A 20,519-nucleotide genomic window follows, 5' to 3' on the forward strand; every position below is an offset into this window, starting at 1 on the left:
TGCTGTGTTCATCGAGCTCTACACCTTGTTATCTCAGATTCTCCAGCATCTGCAGTTCCTACTATCTCTGAAACAGCTATGATTCCTCAGTTTGCAGTCTAATGGGCAGACTGAACCAGATTATTTAATCTTAGGCTGAATTCTGGTCTCAACAAATGGCACATTGGCTGAGGCCTTCTGATGATAGGAACAGTGAAACTGTCAGTACTCCCATGAGACTGGATAAGAACTTGGGGAATCCATACACGTAGATTATTGCAGAAATCCAGAAGTTGCTGTAACTGATTCTTTGTCCCTTCAGAAGATGCACCCTCTTCAATAGTGGATGTGTGTCTCAAAGTGTAAGAAGTTGGTGACTTGCACTTTTTCATTGATGATATTTTCACTGTAAAATTTCTTGGAAAAAGTTGGACCTTATTGATGAAGTGTAACTTTGTCTTTTAAAACAGCGTACTAACTTGATTATTAAAAAGAAATAACCTCATCAGCCCTTCTGAACTTTTTCTCCATTTGTGAAATGTCACCTTAGACAGTGGATAAATTCCATGTTTAATTTTTTTTTCAAATTATTTATCATTGGTATTTCAGCCGCAATCTACAGGTATTTTTGCTACAACTCTTGTTTCGTTAACACGAATTGGCTGTAACGCAATTGATGAATAATGGATGCTGTTTGGTTAACACAAACTTTTAGCAGTACAGGTATAGCGATTTTTGTTTTTTTTTTCCCCCAATAATGTGATTTTTATTTTAATGGTAATTTTCTATAGTGCAAGGGCACGCAATGCAATAGTTGCATTCTTATAGGAGAAATACCTGTGTATCCAATTAACCTTTATTTGCTGCCTGGCAAAATCAAATTAAGAATGAAGGAAGAAGTACTTTTAATTTGCTTGGCTTGCTGTCTTTTGGAATACTTCGGTATAATTGGCTGCTTACCCCGCTTGTTGGTGTGCATCAGGTTTAAACTCCTGCTAAAGAAAATTACATTTCACAGATCACAAGATTTTTGCAGGCTGTTTTCCTAGAGCTCTGAAGTGAGGACCATGGCTGCTTTGACAGAAAACTGTAACTCTTTGTCATTTTAATTTGTGCTTCAGTGTTTTAAACAAAGTAATGGATGCTCACAAAGGACAAAGTTACAGTGTCATTTGCACAAAGCAGTTTTGATGGTCTCGACAGTTAGAGAGTGATTGTGTTAAGGAGCACTGGCAGCTGAAAAAACAGAGGTGTTCGAGTGTATGTTGCATGAAAGAGGTTTAGGGGTATTCCAACTATTTAAATGACAGTTTTCCAGGCAACTCTAAGTCATGGAGTGATAGCATGTAAACTGATGCCATGTTAAGTAATACTTGCACATTTACCAAACAGTTGATTGGCATCCCATGGTGAAGATCATGCAGTATTTAGGTGAAGTAGTGTTAGAGGTTGGGGATAATTGGACAAGGATGTAAAGATGTAATTTAGACCTCATCTTAAAGACTGCAGCAATATTTCTCCTTTTTTGAAGTACTGCCTTCATATTTATAACGGAAGCTATGCAAGGAAACTTGTGCTGTAATTTCATCTTCCCATCAGTGGAAAAGAATTAACCAGAGAGAAGATTTTTTTTTAACACCTTCTATTGTAATTATTTATTGACAGATTATGGTCTCCAGGTGTAACTGTAGTGCACATGAGTAAGTAGCAGTTAGGTCTAACCAGTTGGCACAATGGCTTATGTGGGGTCTGCCTGTTTAAATGTATGTATATGTAGATGGGGTCAATCAGCTCAGTTGGCTGGACAGTGGGTTTGCAATGCAGAGTAATGCCAGCAGCAGGGGTTCAATTTCTGCACAGACTGAGACTACCGTGAAGGGCTTCTCAACTTCAGGTGAGGTGTGGTGACACTGAGTCGTGTCTGTCTAATGAGAGAGTAGCTCTATGGTCCAGTAGCGCTATGGTGACTTTACCATCTTGAAGTACTATTGTCGCATTTTGCAGTTAATGAGTGTCTTCAAATGATAGAACAACTGTCTTTTAAAAGTTGTCTTTGAAGTGTCTGCTATAGATTTCAGCCATCAATTTCTTTAGGACTATGTTTTTGTGAGTAATACATTCTTGGCTTGTTTAGCATTGCATTAAAACAGGTGGCTGAGTTTGATACTGGAAGAAGACAGTTTGCAGCATTGTAATATTTTTATGTGGACTGTTTAGTGTGCAGTTGCCTTGAACATAGGCCTTATCCCTACAAAAATAAAAGTGTGCACCTGACTACTTGAAAATTATGTGAGCAGAGCTAAGATCTTGAAAATAATGAGAAATGAGGCTAACTTCAAAAAGGAACATAAACTGGAATTCTGGGAAATAAAAGCAGAACTTGTCTATTTGTGCATTTTGTAAAAAAAACTAAAACCATTGTTGCAAAAAAAAACTAAGTCAAACATTGCGGGTAGGGTAGAAAGGAATACAGCTGTACTGAGAGCTGTATAAAAAACAACACTGCAGTGGCTATGATAAACAGGACAGCAGGTCCAGTTTTGAAAATAAAAACCACAACAGGACCAAATAAGATTTTATCTAGATCACCAATTACAAGAGCATTGCCTTTTTTGTTAAAAGAAGGAAAGGGTCAAATAGAGACACCTACTAGGGTGAGTTTGACTCTGCTGTGGATCAGATATGAGAAACTAATTTCATTAAAATCGAGCAGGCAGGTTTGATGCAGCTAAAAAGCAATGTGCTGTCTGATGAGGTGTCCTGGATCTGGTTCTTGGGTACAGAGCAGTGAATGCAATGGGGAAGCGTATGCTCCAGGCAGAAACATCACTGCAGATTATCTTTGCTGCATCTTCACTTTGACTGGTTGATTGGTGCTCCTCCCATTACTGCATGGGCCAATAGTCCTTGAACCTTTTTGGAGAAATTCAATATTCATTGAACGGTTACAGAACAGAAGGAGGTTATTTGTCATCTTGTGCCTGTGCAGATTCTCTGCAAGAATCAATTAATTGGTCTCACTCCATGCCCTTTCCCTGTGGAAGCGACCAGCATGTCTTCAGGCGCTAATTGAATTCCTTTTTGAAAGCCATGATTGAATCGGTCTCCACTAGGGTTTCCCAATCATAGCAACTCGGTGCGAGGAAAAATAACAAATTGGTCAAATTGGTTTACTGATACACTAAGATAATCCTAGCCCAAGAAGCTACTTCTTATGGCCCCCAATTCCAAATAATCCTGAACCTAACCTGAGTATGATTTGGAATATTACAAGATTTTGTAGCTTGTATTTTCTTTCAATGGTGGGAACTCACTTTTGTTGGTGGAAGTGAGTTCCCATTTGGTTGCAGTGACATTACTCCTTACTGCCCATCACTCGGCTGTTCAAAAAATGGTTGAGATATGGTAACTTGGTTTGAGGTTACTTGATGTTGAGGCAAAGGCCTAAATTGGTTGCCTCAAGTTACAAATCTACAGTGTGGGCTACGGCTGGAATGTCTTTCATTGAACAGAAGTGAGATAAGAAACAGTCAAACTGTAAGATCAGTGTTACAAAGAGTGACGGACGCAAATGCATTCTGCTCAATTATTTAAATTTGAATTGCAAGTATTTATTTTACCTCTGAGCTAAGAAGATATTTGCCTTAAGTTGGTGACTATCAGCTGACAGACTGCATTGTCATATGATGTACAAAGAGACAAGCACGTTACTTCCACTTTCATTAGTCTTGACATTATGCATATGGATTTAGAGACTTTGGATCAAAATTTACAGTTGGTTAACACTTCATGGGGGTGGGGGAGGTGCACTGTGGAGAATGCAGATCGTAAAACCAAACACCCTCAACAGGGGCAAAGTCATCCATGTCAATACTGTGAGAATTGTGTCTGATGAATGAGGCATACCAGAAAAACATCTCATGACAATATTTCAGAATGAGTGACTACAAATTCAGACATCGAAAATGCTCTTGGTCATAGTAGATGCATGTGCAACTCACATTTTCCTCGGGTTAAGTTAAATATCTATATATGGTAGTGCCATCTTATGTTTATGCTGGTACCTTTTAAACTCGTAAATTGTAAAACCTCCAAAGCACTACAATTAAGTACTGAAATCAAAAATAATCCTGAAAATTCACCCTTGCTTTGTTTCAAGTTGTGGAAAATGAAACAGCCTTACTGAGTCAAGTTTCTAGTCTGCTCTGAAAACAGGCTGTTCCTTGAAAGGGATTCCTTCTGGTGTGTTTCTCATTATACATTCCAAACTATCCAGATGCTGGATTCATGGAAAATCGTATCTATTTTTAAAATGCTAAAACAGCATGTTACATACATTAGAAAAGAATGTTGTGTGTTATTTCATAAGTTACTCTTTAGGAACTAAAAATGTTTGCAAAAAAAATCTGATTCTCAGGGGTGGCCAACCAACAAAATTAATGATGGAAGTTACAGCGAGCACATTGTAATTGCGAGGAAGGCTTTTTTTTTTTGCAAATGTCACCGTTTGTCTCTGCTACATGTTATATTTTTTTAAATCACTTGTATTTCAGTATTGTTCATAATATCATTTAACCTATTCATGTTGGGCTGATTTGCAGCATAATACATTTCGAAGAAAGTATAGTTTTGTGTGATTTTTGTACTTTTTTTTTGTAGTAAATTCTCTGGAGGAACAAAGATGATGGGTTTGAGAATTCCAGCCAGGAAGATCACTTGTCACTGTCAGCAAGGCTTGTCTTGATTGTACATTTAAACATATTCCAAGCTGAATGAATTTAAAAAAGAACAGGCTTCATTTGTTATGCAATGTTAACCATCTTTTATCACATGAATCAAAACAGTTACATTATCATCATTTTATCATGAAGTGGTCTGTCATAGCCTCCTAGATGGCATCTAAAGCACTTGGTAAACTTGGATGGTACACATATACATTTTACTATTAAATAATCTCTGTGTTTCCATATGTCTTGTTTGTGAAATTGCCAGAAACTCTGAACATGGAAGTACACCTATGGGTAACTGTTACACAACAGATTTTGTTTTTGTAAAAAATAATTTTCAGATCAGTTTTCTCCCTAATCTTCGGAAATGTGTTGACCTTGACAAAATGACAACAACTTGTGTTTACACAGTACCCTTTAATTGAGTAAAATGTCCTAAAGTGTTTCACATTGGTGTCATCAAACAATTGACGCCAGAAATTGGAGGAGATTTTTGGATTAAAAAATGTGATCGAAGAGATTGGACTTTTAGCTTGCCATTTAAAAAGAAAGGAGAGACGGTTGGAGGATAAAGAGGTTTAACAATGGCATTCCAATTTATTTTCAGTTAGCTGTGTGAAACTTCTTGACCTTTCATCAGGACCTAGTGTAAATTCCTGAATCGTTCTTGGGTTAATAAATGTTGGAATATATAGGGAAATTCTCAGCAATATGAAAATAACAAAGTCACTGGTCACCATTTTCCTGTGGGCTTTTGAACACCAGCCACAGGCTGAAATGTGATTTTTCCCTGATTCGGCCACTTACTTGTTTGAGGGTGGGCTTGCTGTCCAGTTGAGGACAGCGACTGGGCCTTCAAAGCTGGAGGTGCCAATTAGAGTCTCTAAAATGAGCAGCATCTTGCTGTAGAAGGTGAGTCAAGGAGTTGGTGCATCAAAATGGAGACGTCCTTGCTCCAACGTGATTTTACGGCCGGGCCATTGTGAGTTCAGTGGTATGTATTATACGGTAGCCTTCCGATTTCTGCAGCACGCAGGAAGAGGCCCTCGGATTCACCTGAAGTGTGGTGCCCTCAGCCCCGGCCTGCCTTTTGGGAGGCTACCCCCGGCAGCTAAAATGACACCCTTACCCCCTGCAAGAATATGAAGATTATTGATGAGAATTCCAAATGGCATCCTTTAGTTGGACCTATAAATCTCTTTACAAGTCAGGGTGGCTACTACCTACTGTGCACTGGTAGTCCTGTTGAGACAACACCTCTCACCACCACATCCCATTGCATTTCTGCAAAATTGGCCAAGGGGCAATATTTTCGGACCACACCTGTGCTTGCCCTTCCCTCGCTCCCAGGACCAACTGGACCTAAATCTCACCAATTAGACTTTGTAGCAATAATTGTATTATTCTGCTGCTAAAATAAAAATTCTATATGCATAATGTTTCTGCCCTCATCTTCTTGTAAAAAGAAGTTTGCGTAACATGTGTCATGGATTGTCAAATTTGAGTCACCTGTCAGAGCATAAGAATAACGTAAGCGTTAATTTCAAGAAGGAGCCAAAAATTCAGACAGTGGGCGAAACAATTCATGTCCAGAAAAAGAGAGCTAGGGTTCTACCTTCTGGTTGATGAGCTACAGAATGTGCCCAGACTTTATTAACAGCATTTAGGCATTCTGGCTTTAGTGGGAAACAGTTTAACTTGAGCAATGGAAATGTACTGTATGTGATTTGGCAGGAGTGATAAAGGATCTATACACCAAAAGTCAGGGAAGAAAGTGGCTTGAACATACCAATGAGCAAGTGGGAAGGACTTTTGAAGTAAACCAATCCTGAGTGTCCCATTGAATGAATCAACCAATTAAAGAAAGAGGATGATGAACCAATAGAGTTTTTCAAATCTTTTCTATAAAACAATTTGTAACCAGGCTTTTTGGTTTGTCCAATTCCATGCCGATTTTGGGCTGGAAATCAAATAAGGTTTAAGAAGGAATTTTGGGAACGTCAACATTATACTCCTTTGTCTCTGTCAGAGTCTGCTCTGTTATCACTAATCTCATGCTCCACTCCACTCACTCGTTCTGGCCAAATCAGACCTTCTGCATTGTGGAAGTCCACCACCAAGATCACTTGTTTTTATCTTTTTCTATTCCTAAGTTGGTCCCTCTGCTGCTAAATGTATAAATGTGCATTTTTTATCACCGACATAAATACTGTTATATTCTCCCTTTTGGCTCACTGTTTTGCAAACTCGCGTACTCTAGGTACTGTATGAACAATCCCTCCCAACCCCTCCCCATCTCACACATTGCCCTGTGGTGGTTTCTGATGCCGTTTGTGGTTTACTGTATATGTGAGCCCACATAACACGCCTCGCAGAGTTGAATTCTTTTGAATCAGATATCTTGCTTACAATGCTAAATATTGAATTTATCACAGATTTGTGCACACAGTCTGAATTCTGTCCTTACTGGTGTTATTGTACATTACGCACACAACTTTTTAATTCTTGCCAGGGTTGTGGGTGTTGGTGGCAAGGCTGGCATTTGTTGCCCATCACTTTATTGCTCCTGAACTGAGTGGCTTGTTAAGACATTTCAGAGGTCAGTTAAGAGCCAACCAAATTCCTGTAGGTCTGGAGTCATGTTGAGGCTGGTCCAGGTTAGGGTGGCACGTTTCCTTCCCTAGAGAGCATTACTAAACCAGATTTTTTTTAAAAATAAGACTCAACAATGGTTAAATGGCTGCTATTAGACTAATTCAATTCCAGATTTTATTGAATTAAAATTTTACCATCTGGTGTGATGGGATACAAATGCTTGTCACCTGAGCATTAGCCTGGGCCTCTGAGTTGCTAGTCCCAGTAACACTAACACGACACCATTTCCACCAAACTACACTGAAGGCGTTACACCGAGATTGACAGTTGGCAAGTACATTCCTTTTAGACTACAATGTCAGATGTTGTGATATATGCTGTATAGGGTGCTGGTGAGGCCTCACCTGGAGTACTATGTGCAGTTTTGGTCTCCTTACTTGAGAAAGGATGTACTGGCACTGGAGGGGGTGCAGAGGAGGTTCGCTAGGTTGAAACCGGAATTGAGAGGTTTGCCGTATGAAGAGAGACTGAGCAGTCTGGGACTACACTGATTGGAATTTAGAAGCATAAGAGGAGATCTTACAGAAACTTATCTATTCCTTTCATAATTTTATAAGATAGAAGCAGGGATGTTGTTTCCACTGGTGGGTGAAACTAGAACTAGGGGCATAGCCTCAAAATAAGGGAGAGCAGATTTAGGACTGAGTTGAGGAGGAACTTCTTCGCACAAAGGCTTGTGAATCTGTGGAATTCCCTACCAGTGAAGCAGTTCAGGCTACCTCACGATGTTTTTAAGGCAAAGATAGAAGAATGAAGAGTTATGGTGAGCAGGCGGGTAAGTGGAACTGAGTCCATGAAAAGATCTGCTGTGATCTTATTGAATAGCAGAGCAGGCTAGCTGGGCCAGATGGCCTACTCCTGCTCCTATTTCTCATGTTCTTATGATAGCATGTAGCTGATTTCAAAGGAACAGACTTGTCTATCCAGAAGGAAGAACCAGCAAGACTAGCGAATGACACATACCGGTTCAACTCATATACCTCAAAATGGATATCTGGTACAACAGTAAATTAATTCCCACTTTTTTATTACTGGGTTTTTCCTCTGGGAGGTCTGTAATGTATGCCATAATATGAAGTTCCCAAAGACAAAGCATCAAAATTCCTTGTCTTCCTCAATAAATCTCTCCATCCTTAAACTTAAGAATCGCAGGATGCTTTATTTTGGTCAGGTTTTCTAGCTCCTAATTTCAAACTTCCTTGATCTGCATTTATTTTCCTATTGCTGATTTGCAAAGCATCATAGAATTTTTCTCAGAGGTACTAAATGTAAAGGCAGTTTGTTGTTACAACAAGTACATATGTTACTGATTAAACACCCCTTATTTTTTGTCAAAGAACCTACATATAACATTCTTCTTTATATTGGAGAACCTAAGCATGACTCATGGCATGTGAAAATGTATCCTCCTTAATAGTTTGACAGAATTTTGTTTGGTTTTCAAATAGTTTGGAAAATTTTAGTGAAAATTGAGAACTAGATTTTATAATATTTGAAGAGGAAACATTGCATCAAAAACAAGTGGTTTTGCTTTTGGTTTTTTATACTGATAAATTATGAATCATTAATGCATGTAAAATGTATTCTCCCCAGTACGAAAGTGGGATAATCCATTTGTTTTGGGCACAACACTATCAATTTGTTTTTCCAAATGATTTGAAAACATGCTGCAAGATGATTTTAAACTTACTCAGTAAAACATTTGTCTCAGAAGCTTACGGCAGATTTTGAAGACTACAGCAGAGTCCCTAGAAGAGGATAAAAGGGGAACTTAAAAAAAGAAGTGGGGAAAGCTAAGACAGTGCATGAGTAAGCATTGAGGTGGGGGTGGGGTGTGATGTAGAATGAAGAAAAACTCGAAGGAGCCTTTTTAAATGTGTAAAGGTCAAGAGAATGACAAGGGAAAGAGTGGGACCCATTAGAGACAATAGAAGTAATCTGTGTATGTGGACCCAGAAGACATGGGCTCAGTTCTCAATGAATACTTTGCATCAGTCCTCACAGTAGAAAAGTGTGATGTAGATATAGACGTCAGGGTGGAGGACTAGAAGGCTGCTAACATTGTCCCATTATCAAAAAAGGGAGGGAGAGATAGATCAGCAAATGACAGGCCAGTCAGTCTATCCTCTGCAGTAGGAAATTTATTAGAAGGAATTTTGAATGACAGCATAAATCTGTTTTGAGAGAGTGGGATTAATGAGGGATAGTCAACATGGATTTATTAAAGGAAGTTCATGCTTGACAAATTTATTAATTTTTGAGCCAGTAACCAGAAGTATTGATGAAGGTAATGCATTTGATGTAATCTACAATGAACTTTTGAAGATTTTAACAAAAGGTCCCTCATGGCACACTGGTAAAGAAAATAAGAGCCATGGGATTCAAAGCAAAGTAGTACATTGGATCCAAAATTAGCTGAGAAGCAGGAAGCAGAGGGGGATGGTTGAGAATGTTTCTGTGACTGGAAGTCTGTTTTCCAGTGGAATTCCACAAGGCTAAATGCTGGAGCCATTGCTGTTTATGGAATACATTAATGATTTGGACTTGAATGTAAGGGGGATGATCAAGAGATTTGCGGGTGGCATGAAAATTGGCAGGGTGGCAAATAGTGAGGGGGATAACTAACCTGCAGGAGGATAGAAATGGACTGGTCAGGTGCGCAGAGCAGTGACAAATGGAATTGTGGAACAATTTGAAAAGTGTGAGGTGATGCACTTGGGGAGGTGTAATAAGGCAAAGGATTACGCTATGAATGGTATCACCTTAGAATGTACTAAAGGTCAGAGGGACGTTGGTGTGTATATCCACAGATGCCTGAAGATAGTAGGGCAGGTAGTTAAGAAGGCATACTAGATAGATGCCTTTATTAGCCAAGGCAGAAAATACAAGAAAAAGAGGAAATGCTGGAACTGCATAAAATGCTGCTTGCAGGACTCCAGTTGTGGCCTGCAGTTCTGGTCATCACATTTTAGAAAGCATGTGATTGCAGTAGGGAGGGTGCTGAGGTTTTTTCCCCATGATGCTGCCTGGCTGGAGGGTCCAAACTATGAGGTAAAATTGGATAGATCGGGATTGTTTACCTTGGAGCAGCAAAGCTGAAGAGGGACCTGATAGATATGGGTAAGATTGAGAGGCATCGATAGGGTAGCTAGGAAAGCACTTTTTCCCTTAGTAGAGGAGTCAGTAACCAGGGGGCATTGATTAAACGGAAGGGGTAGAAGGCTGAGGAAAGTGTTGGGAGATACATTTTCACCCAGAAGGTAGTGGAACTCACTGCCTGAAAGAACGGTTGGGTCAGAAACTCTCAACATTTTGAGCAGTACTTAGATGTTGACTTGGATTGCTATAGCGTCCAGGGCTATGATCCAATAACTGGAAAATGGGATTAGTGCAGTCAGAGCCTCGTTGACTGGCACCAACTTGATGGACCAAAAGACGACCTCCTGTGCTGGAAATGTCTAAGTCTATGATTTAACATTATTCTTGGTACTGTATATCAGAACATCCAGATTAGAGAGGCTGACACAGTTTGCAACGTCTGCATTTTGTTTTGTTTATACTCTGTATTCAAAACCAATTACTATTTACTGAATGCCTCTTCCAGTTAAGTGTCTTAATACCTACCTTTTTAAATAAACATTTAATCACCCATTTTAAAATTACACTGGCCCAAAGCAAGAAGACATTTGTCAGGTTCCACTCCTGTGAAACACCTTAGAATATTTTGACACATTTAAACTGTGCTGCAAAATTTCAGATTGTTGTTCTTGTGTGTCCAAATGTCAAAATTCCTGATATTGAGGAACTAGAGCCTCAACTTGATAAGACAATAATTTTTCGCAAACGGAATATTTTCCACTGGCTTATCTCTGGCTGCTTCGCAGAACACTTACATTCTGTCTGCGAAAAAGACCCTGAGCTTCCAGTTGTCTGTCACTTCAACACACCACCTTGTTCCCTGTCCAACATCTCTGCCTCAGGCTTGCTGCAGTGCTCTAACGAAGTTCAGCGCAAGCTGGTAGAACAGCATCTCATCTTCCACTTGGGATCGCTACAGCTTTCTGGACTCCAATGTTGAGTTCAACAATTTTAAGGTTTGAGGCACCTTCTTCCATGTCCTTACCCCAGACCCCACATACTAGTCCTTGTTATCAGATAGCCTACTGTTTCACACAACCCATTGTTAGCCACTAATTGTCCCTATTAGTAGCTATTAATTTTCTTAGGCTAATGGCTATTCACCCTTTTTCGTATCCAACTGTTCTTTTCTCTCTTTGGGCTCTAACTCCACCTATCACTTACTTCCTTACCCATTCCTCCCACCCTATCTTCTGCAAATCTTTTTCCTAGCTACCATCAGTTCTGAGGAAGGGTCTCTGGTCTCGAAACGTTAACCCTGATTTTGCTCCACAGTTGCTTCAGACCTGCTGAGCTTTTCCAGCAATTTGTTTTTTTTTGCTTGATTATCTCCCATGGAGATGGGTATATTCAAAAGGATCCATTCTATGGTCAACCTGCAGATGATTCATTGTGGTTAAGCCAGCAGAGGATTGCAGCCAAAGTTGCTCTGAAGAGGGACTTAAAAGCATTCAGTATTGAAGCTACAAACTGAGAGATGTAGTTAACAACAGAGTACATTACAGTTTTACATTGTAGCAGAGGCAAAAACCAATTCTATTTGGTCTTGAGTGCGTGCAGCATCACCTTCACTTGACCCTGTGTCTTGTGCCTCCTCTTCTTGTGGCTAGGACAGTCGATTTGAGAATTGAATTCTTCAGTCCATTGTGGTGTAATATGCAAAGTAACTGAGCCCCACCATTTTTGAAAAAGACAGCTGACATACCTGTAGTTTATTCGTACGCAGTGTTGTAAATCTTCCAGATTTTAAATTGAGCCACAACAAATTGTAAATAAATGAATGGTAAAATGTTTCATTCCTCAGGTGGAGTTGGTTGATCAACATTTTAAGCTTGGCTTTTAATTATGTTGCTTTTCTGCTAAGTGAAAATGCAACTTGAACATCTGACTGAAAGAACTTCACTTCCCTTCATGATTATGAAGTTACATGTAAATTGACATTTTCAGAAGTATTAACACATTTAAAACAAAACATATTTTCTTGGTAACTGAAGAAAGGAGAAAATAAACTGTACAAACAGCACAATTTAGGCACCACAGTATTATGTTTTAATTTCCAATATTTTAAAGGATCTTTATGTGTATGTATACTTTAAATCATCATGAGATAGCCCCAAATCTAACTGAAAAATCACACTTTACAGGTTTATCTTACACTGTCCTCCTCCCAGATCAGTCCGGAATAAATTTTTGTTCCTGAGGGCTTATTCCTCTTCTTTTCTCTGCCACAGAACTTGAAATCTAAGAACAGTTTTTTAAAGTGAGGATTTCTTTTTGGAATTGCACTTACTTTTAGGATCCTTGTGTACCACAAGTGCTCAATTCTGAGGAAGAAAACATACATTTTCACTTAGAACCATTTTGCAAGTTTTCTTATTAAGTCCTTTATAGAACCAAAATGGCTTGCATGATTACTAGCAAAACATTTAGATAAGTAGAGAGCTGACAGGAACATGGTAAAAGATTAAAGAAATCTGAAGATTTTTATTTTGAAATAACTTCCTTCTCTTGTCTTAAGTTTAGGATTCAGTCACTTTACCTTCTGACGTAGATGAAGCAGTGCATCTAGTTTGTGCTAAACCTGACTGACAGGTGCTTCCTTCTAATCTCTGCATTTGCCAGATTTATTTCCAGATTCTCGCACATAGTGATTGACTTGATCTATTAAATGATGCGTCAAGTGCTGTCTTATTCTCTTGCATCTTTTACTGATCATTCTGCTCCTCCATCACACTAACATAAGGGAATGGCTTATTGGGAATGCCAAAACTGCTCAAAAACATCTTCATGCCCAGTAGCTGTGTGATTTTAAATATTTACCAGGGTTTTCAGTTTCCAGGAGATTGAGAAAAGCAAATCCTGAAGTGGTATTGGAATGCCATGTAATGTATGGTATCTGTAAAACTGGCCTTAAAACCATAACTCTACATGTTCAACTCCAAACTTGCGCCTGTTTCCTTGGTCATGGCAACAGACTTGCCTATAATTTTCCTTTTAACCTATCCCAAGTGCACTATGAAGAAATTCATGTTTACATTATTGACTTGCATTTACGTAAATCTTGAGTTTATTTGGTACTCCTGGCAGAAGATGGTGTAATGATCATTATTGAGACCAATAACATTTTTTTAAAAAATTGAACTTCCAATTAGTTGCTGAACTAATGACATGACAAAACTTCACATATTAAAACCATTACTGTAATAATGACTGGAAAAAAACAACATTGACCAAACCCTATTTACTTTTTTAAAAGATATATTTACATATATATTATATATACTTTTAAAACATCACATGAAATACCCCCACCCCCTCTTGTTCTTAGTCTAACTGAAAAAACACACTTTACAGGTTTACTTTACACTGTCCTTCTCCCAGATCAATCTGAATAATTCTCAGTTCTAAAGGGCCTATTCCTCTTCTCAGCAAGATAACTTGAGATCTTAGAACTGTATTTTAAAGTGATGGTATCTTTCACTGAACGTTATCCCTCTAGTTCAAACTCAGTGATTTCTTTTTCCAACTGTGTTCCCTTTGATTTCATGCTCCCCCTGCAAAAAAATATGGATTTTAGTCTTAATTAATCCAAGAATGAATGTCCACCCACATTCCTGTGTGATGAACTGTAAAGACTTTTTTTGGCCTCTAACTGCTCCTGCTCTCCTAGATGCAGCCATTGCCTGTGATATTCAGTGTTATTTTAGAAAAACCCGAAGCCGGATCTTTACAATCGCTTCCTGTTCACTTCTTCTCCATGGAAAAGTGATCCCCTCGGGCCTTGTATTTAGATTAAAATGCTGATTAGCTATCCTCAACACTCCTTCATCTTGGAACTAAACGCATACTCAAAAAGCGCAACTGATGAGAATTTTACCCTTTCAACTTTTTCTGGGACTTTGGTACTACCCAGTTTGAGATTACAATGGGGGTTGCTGCAGTTGTCCCTTTAAGTGCGTATGCTTTGCACCTTCTTCGCAGGTAAAACAAGCTGAGCCTTCCTTTGATCTCTAATAATGAAACCATCCATGCTTCCTGTTAGGCAAGCTTCAAATCAGGTTACGTGATCCCTTGATTTTACCTTAAATTTCAAGGCACAACATAATATTTTAAACCACGCCATTGTAACTAAGGGAAGAGTTAATAGGTATGAGGGAATTCAATGCAATCAGTTTTTTTTGGGTTGCATTCTTTTGGTGGCAAAAAAAAGCTGTATTCCAATTCAAAGCACAAGGAGAGTGGATGTTTAGTGCCGTTGTCTTTACCTTCAATCTCTGAACAACTCTTCTCAGTCTGTGAACTGATGGTATTGGCATGTAGCTTATTGTGGATGCCTTTTTATTACCTAATGCTATTTGTGACAGCTTCAAGATAGATTACAGTTGGAAACTTCCTGAACTGTGACAGGTTGAAGCTAAGACTCAAGATAAAAGAATGCTATAGAAACACTCATAAAGTAAACTGGAGTGCAGCCAATTGTTCAGATTTTCTTTGCAACATACTGCGCAAAACTAAATTAAATATTAAGGGGTCATTAGCTCATGTCTGCCACCCTCATTATTTATAAAGAAGTTGTAAAACTATAATCCTAAAATTTTTCTGAGGAAGGGTCCCAACCCGAAATGCCAACTTTCCTGCTCCTCTGATGCTGCCTGGCCTGCTGTGTTCCTCCAGCTCCACGCTGTGTTATCCTAAAGTTACTTCTGTTTGTTTGAATCAAACATCAGCAACAACAGCAAATTGTATTTGTGTAGTACCTTTAACTGTATAAAACATTCTAGATTGCACATAGCATTATGGAACCAAAATTGACAGAGTCTAACAAAGAGATATTAGGACAGATGACCCAAAATTTGGTCAGAGAGGTGATGTTTTCAGAGAATCTTGAATGGATGAATTGGAAGTGGAGAGATTCAGCAAAGGAATTTCAAAGCTGAAGGCTGAACCTTTGTTGAAATGAGTGAAATTGAAGATGCTTAAGAGGCCGAAACTGGGAATGTGCAGAAAAATCTGTGTTCCATGACCATGGGAGGTTAGAGATAGGGAGAGCATTACACATGGAACGATTTAAAAACAACCTTGAGGATTTAAATTGAAGTATTGCCCAACCAAGAGATGTTTGCCTCAGAAGTCTGATGTGTAAAGAGAACTTGGTGCAAGTTAGGCTTGAGAGGTTTATTGCAGGGTGAAAAATGATTTGATCTTGATTTTATTGTCTTGTGTATTTTACGGTAAGAATACAATAAAATGCAGTGAAAGGCTTTCATTTGTCACCCCAAAACAGCGCCATTTTGAATTATTTAAGAATAAGGTGGGAAAAAGGATATTGATTGAAGGGAGTCCATCAATCCTGAGTCAGCTCATCACTGTCAACAATGCCTGTGCCGCCATCCCTTCACCACTGCTTCACCATCGTGTACACTGCAACCAACCAGCATCAAAGTTGCTAATCCTCAGGCGCCATCTTTTGCTGCTGGGCCTCCCTCATCAACGCCAATGTAACAGCCACCGATTGCACGTCCTGTGCTTGCTCTGGAAAAGTAAGTTAAGGGCTCACTCTCCTCTGTGCTGGGCCTGTTCGAGGTCCACGGTAGGCCCACCCAAGGTCTGCACCCTGTGTCCGCTCTTGTTGATGCTGTCCAAACTCCGGCGAAGGTAAGTAAAGTGTGGGGGGAGAAAAGAGATGGAAAGAAAAGCAGTCGGAGTGGACAAGCTGCAGCAAAGGAGACCTACTCTGCCTCAGTGGATAAGGAATCCATTGGAATAGTCATGTCTCAAGATGACGAAGACACGGCTGAGTGTTTCAGAGGAGTTGGAGGCAAGCAGCTTTTCAGAGATACAATTGGCAGTCTTAGTGATGGTGTGGATACGTAGTCAGAAACTGATCTCCAGGTGAAACACAACATCAAGGTAGTAAACATAATGCATTAGCCTCTGATATGTTCCAGGGAAAGGGATAAGTAACAAGAAATGTTACCTTAACAAAAACTATCTCTGGATGGTTGCACTGTAGCCTGGAGTCCACTTAAGACTGCTGGGAAACACCAGAACCAGCTGTGATGGCATCACTTCATTGATCAGGGCTTGCAGCCCACATAACCACAGCATAATTCTGATCCTTGAAGTCAGGGAATATATTTCAGTGAGTAATTATGGCTTTGAAATTTCTGCAGTGAAAAAGTGTGTGGTGTTTGCTTTTCAAGGATAATAAAGACGAGTATCATTAAAGGCAAGTGAAGTAGATGTTAAATACAGTGAATTAAAGAGTAAAAATAGTTTCTTTAATCTTGCATGTTCCCACAATTTTACGTGATAATCTAATTAGATAAAACAATAAAAGAACCCACGTCTAACAGTGCAAATTTACATTAACAAATTGTTTTGGGACAGCAGTTGAACTGTTGCAATAGAATACAGTAACACTATTAGTAGAAAACATATATTGACTTTTAAAGCATATGAGTGTAGAAACATGGAAAATAGGAGCAGAAGTAGGCTGGCCCTTTAAGCCTGCTCCACCATTTAATACAATCATGCTGATCATCTAAGTCAGTACCCTGCTCCTACATACCTTTTGATCCTTTTACCCTATATCTATCTCCTCCTTGAAAATGTGCAATTTTTTTAGAACCTTACAAGGTTCCATGAGATTCTCCTTCATTCTTCAAAGCTCCAGTGAATATAGACAAGTCGATCTCTTCTGTATACTTCTTTATTTTTGTTACAAAATTTACTTTTTGTGACCATTCCAAGGTTTTCTTTATTTTGTAAGTTTATGATGTAATCATTTTTTTGGGGATCTGATGCAATTCAACAAAAACGGCACCGCATTGTGCAGTATTGTTTTAATCTAACAGGTATTTGCAGCTATTTTATCATTTGTCACATTTCAAGGCACTTTTTTTCTCTCTCAGGAATATCTGGCTAGCAAGTATTTGCAATTTTAAATTATGTGGAATAAACACTGGCATCGAGTTTACATTCACAATCAACCAAAGTAGTGAAGACAGTAAAACGTTTATCTTCTGAGATTGTTACAGCAAGACCACATCCATTTTAACATGAATGATTGCAGGATGGTGGGATAAAAAGCATAATTTTCCCTATTTCTGAGGTAGAGAATAGTATGTAATGTTTGGGAGAATAAAACTTGATATCAAACTTCATGCCAAACCCCAAATTTAGAGGTTATAATCAAGGATCCCCATATAATCTACATTTTTTCCTTTATTCATTCACAGGATGAGGGCATCACTGGCTAGGCAGCATTTATCGCCCATCCCTAATTGCCCAGAGGGCAGTTAAAAGTCAACCACATTGCTATGGGTTTGGAGTCACGTGTAAGCCAGACCAGGTAACCATGGCAGTTTCCTTCCCTAAAGGACATTAGTGATCTAGATGGGTTTTTCCAAAAATTGACAATGGATTCATGGTCATCATTAGACTCTTAATTCCAGACTTAATTTTATTGAATTCAAATTCCACCATCTGCCATGGCGGGATTTGAACGTGGGTCCCCAAAACCTTATCTGGTCTTTGATTAAGAGTCCAGCAATAATACCACTAGACCATCACCTCCCATCGTTTATTTATGGAATTTCAAGATGAATGGTAAGATAATGCATGTATCTCTGGTGTAAAATTTGGGTTAAACAATGACCACTCCCCCACTTCATTATTTCCTGTGTGGACAATATATGACACATTTATTTGGTATGTATAATATAAATGATTACTGACATGAGATTACTTTCATTTATTTAGATCTCCATAGGTCTGCACTCACTTGCTGCTTCTCCAGGTGGGATGAGGGCTTTGTTTTTATGGGATTTGGCTCAGTGTCCTAATCTTACTTCCACGTCACTTGAATCCAGGCCATGATAACAATATAATCAAGATTGAATCTTTTAAATTTTTCGCAGATCTTCAATATTTCCCGAGATTGGAGAAGTTAACATAAGAAACAAAAGAAAGACATGCATTTATCTAGTGCCTTGCACAACCCAAGGACATTGCCAAGTACTTTATAACCAATGAAATGCCTTTGTAATGTAGTCACTACCGTGAGAAAGAACATACAAAGTGTAGTTTGGTTCAGGTTGCTTCCACAATGATGTGAAACATGTACAGTAACCGGTATGGTCAGAGTCTAGAGTCCAAATAGTAAACGCCATGCACAACAATCCCATTTGAGTGGGCTGACTTGCTTAATTTCTGCCCCATTATCCAGCAGCAAAACCACTTTCCCAATGCTGCTACTTACAGCTTGGCACTCTGCGCAGCTCCATGGAAAATAGAAATTAAAACAGAAAATGACGGAAATGTTCAGCAGCTCTGGCAGCATCTGTGAAGAAAGCTAATATTTCAGGTCTGTGATAACAAGATGTAGAGCTGGCTGAACACAGCAGGCCAAGCAGCAGAGGAGCAGGAAAGCTGACGTTTCGGGTCTAGACCCTTCTTCAGAAATGGGGGAGGGGAAGGGGATTCTGAAATAAATAGAGAGAAAGGGGGAGGCGGATAGAAGATGGATAAAGGAGAAGATAGGTGGAGAGGAGACAGGCAGGTTAAGGAGGCAGGGTTGGAGCCAGTAAAGAGGAGTGTAGGTGGGGAGTTAGGGAGGGGATAGGTCGAAGAAGGGTCTAGACCCGAAACTTCAGCTTTCCTGCTTGGCCTGCTGTGTTCATCCAGCTCTACACCTCGTTATCTCAGATTCTCCAGCATTGGCAGTTCCGTCTATCTCTGTAACAATTTCAGGTCTGTGGCCTTTTATCTAAAAGCTAGAAATGCAAAAGGTTTTGTGTAGGTTAAAAGGGTAGGGTGAGGACAAAGAACAAAAGGGAGCATCAATGATAGGATGGAGGGCAGAAGAGATTAGAAGTATATGGTGCGAGAGCAAAAGCAATGGCAATAGGACATGTGAAGAAATCAGAGAAGTGTACAGAGGATGTGTGAATGGTCGGATCCCGAAAAACTGTCCCGAAATCCTGAAAAGTAGTATCACAGACTTTCCCTTTACTTCTTGCTTATATACAAGTATATTAGTAACTTTTTCAATTTCCAATAAAAGATCACAAATCGTATGTTAACTTGGTTTCTCTGTCCACAGTTTCTGTCCAACCTGTTAAATATTTTCAGCATTCTCAATACTTGGTTTATGTGCATGAAAGACAGTTTTTGTTTGAGTATGCGTTCAGTTTTATTCCTGACTCTTCATCCAATTGATGCTCTTTCCTCATGAAACAGTCCACCAAACTGTTTATCACTTGCTCTCTGGGGGAAGTGCACAAGCAGCATACAATTACCGTATGAATCACTTTGCATCTGATTTTGGATTCACAGCCCAATATGGCTATAAGCTTTCTATGCAATGGACCACACAGTTGTGTCTTTAATCATGGATGTTTGACCAATTTGAATTCGTAAGCTTCTCAGCAGATTTATTAATTTACCTGATGGTGTTCCATCGGATTTGGTTCTGGCAGGAAATCTGAAGCTATCGAACTTAGATCTGTATTGTCTATATACCGTTTAGTATCTGTAAAGTCTACTAAGTGTTACATTTCCTGACAAGACTTCCAAAGTATGTTACAATTTGGTTAGGAACCAAAGAGCTTTTGTTTTAAATTAAATGGAATTTGAAATCCAAGGTAACTAATAAGAAAAGAGAACTACACGATTTTATGTTTTTGAACAGGAAAATTCAGCTTTACTATACAAGATCACAAAACCAAAACTATTTATTACACTTTGTATGCAATTTATACTCTTAACGTCTAGAATTAACATGATGTAAATGTAAGCTAAAGACAAACTTCAGTCAAACACCCCACAGAGCACATCAAATAGCAGATGTGGTTAAGATGGATCCCATGGATTTATCAGCAACCCACCAAACATTATTCACACTGTGGATTAGTAAGTCTCATTAAAACCTTAGGCCAAGCAGCATCATAGGAGCAGAGAGCCTCTCTGCTCCTATGATGCTGCTTGGCCTGCTGTGTTCAGCCTCTCTGCTCCTAT

General features: G+C 39.1%; 1 protein-coding gene across 12 annotated transcripts in view; it reads left to right on the plus strand.

Annotated features, from left to right (window-relative positions):
- The window catches only part of mark1 (MAP/microtubule affinity-regulating kinase 1), a 172,674-nt gene that overhangs the window by 52,990 nt on the left and 99,165 nt on the right, over window positions 1–20,519 (plus strand). The window contains exon 4 of one of the 12 annotated variants that reach the window (XM_048600848.1): window positions 4,639–4,972. The exons of the other annotated variants lie outside the window; for them this stretch is intronic. Within the exon in view, the coding sequence (XP_048456805.1) occupies window positions 4,639–4,641 (3 nt within the window). The 3' untranslated portion in view covers window positions 4,642–4,972. Of the gene's footprint in view, window positions 1–4,638; window positions 4,973–20,519 lie in introns of those variants that run through there. 12 annotated transcript variants of the gene reach the window in all.

This window comes from Rhincodon typus, chromosome 9 (genome assembly GCF_021869965.1).
Source record: "Rhincodon typus isolate 14 chromosome 9, sRhiTyp1.1, whole genome shotgun sequence".
Taxonomy (NCBI): domain Eukaryota; kingdom Metazoa; phylum Chordata; class Chondrichthyes; order Orectolobiformes; family Rhincodontidae; genus Rhincodon; species Rhincodon typus.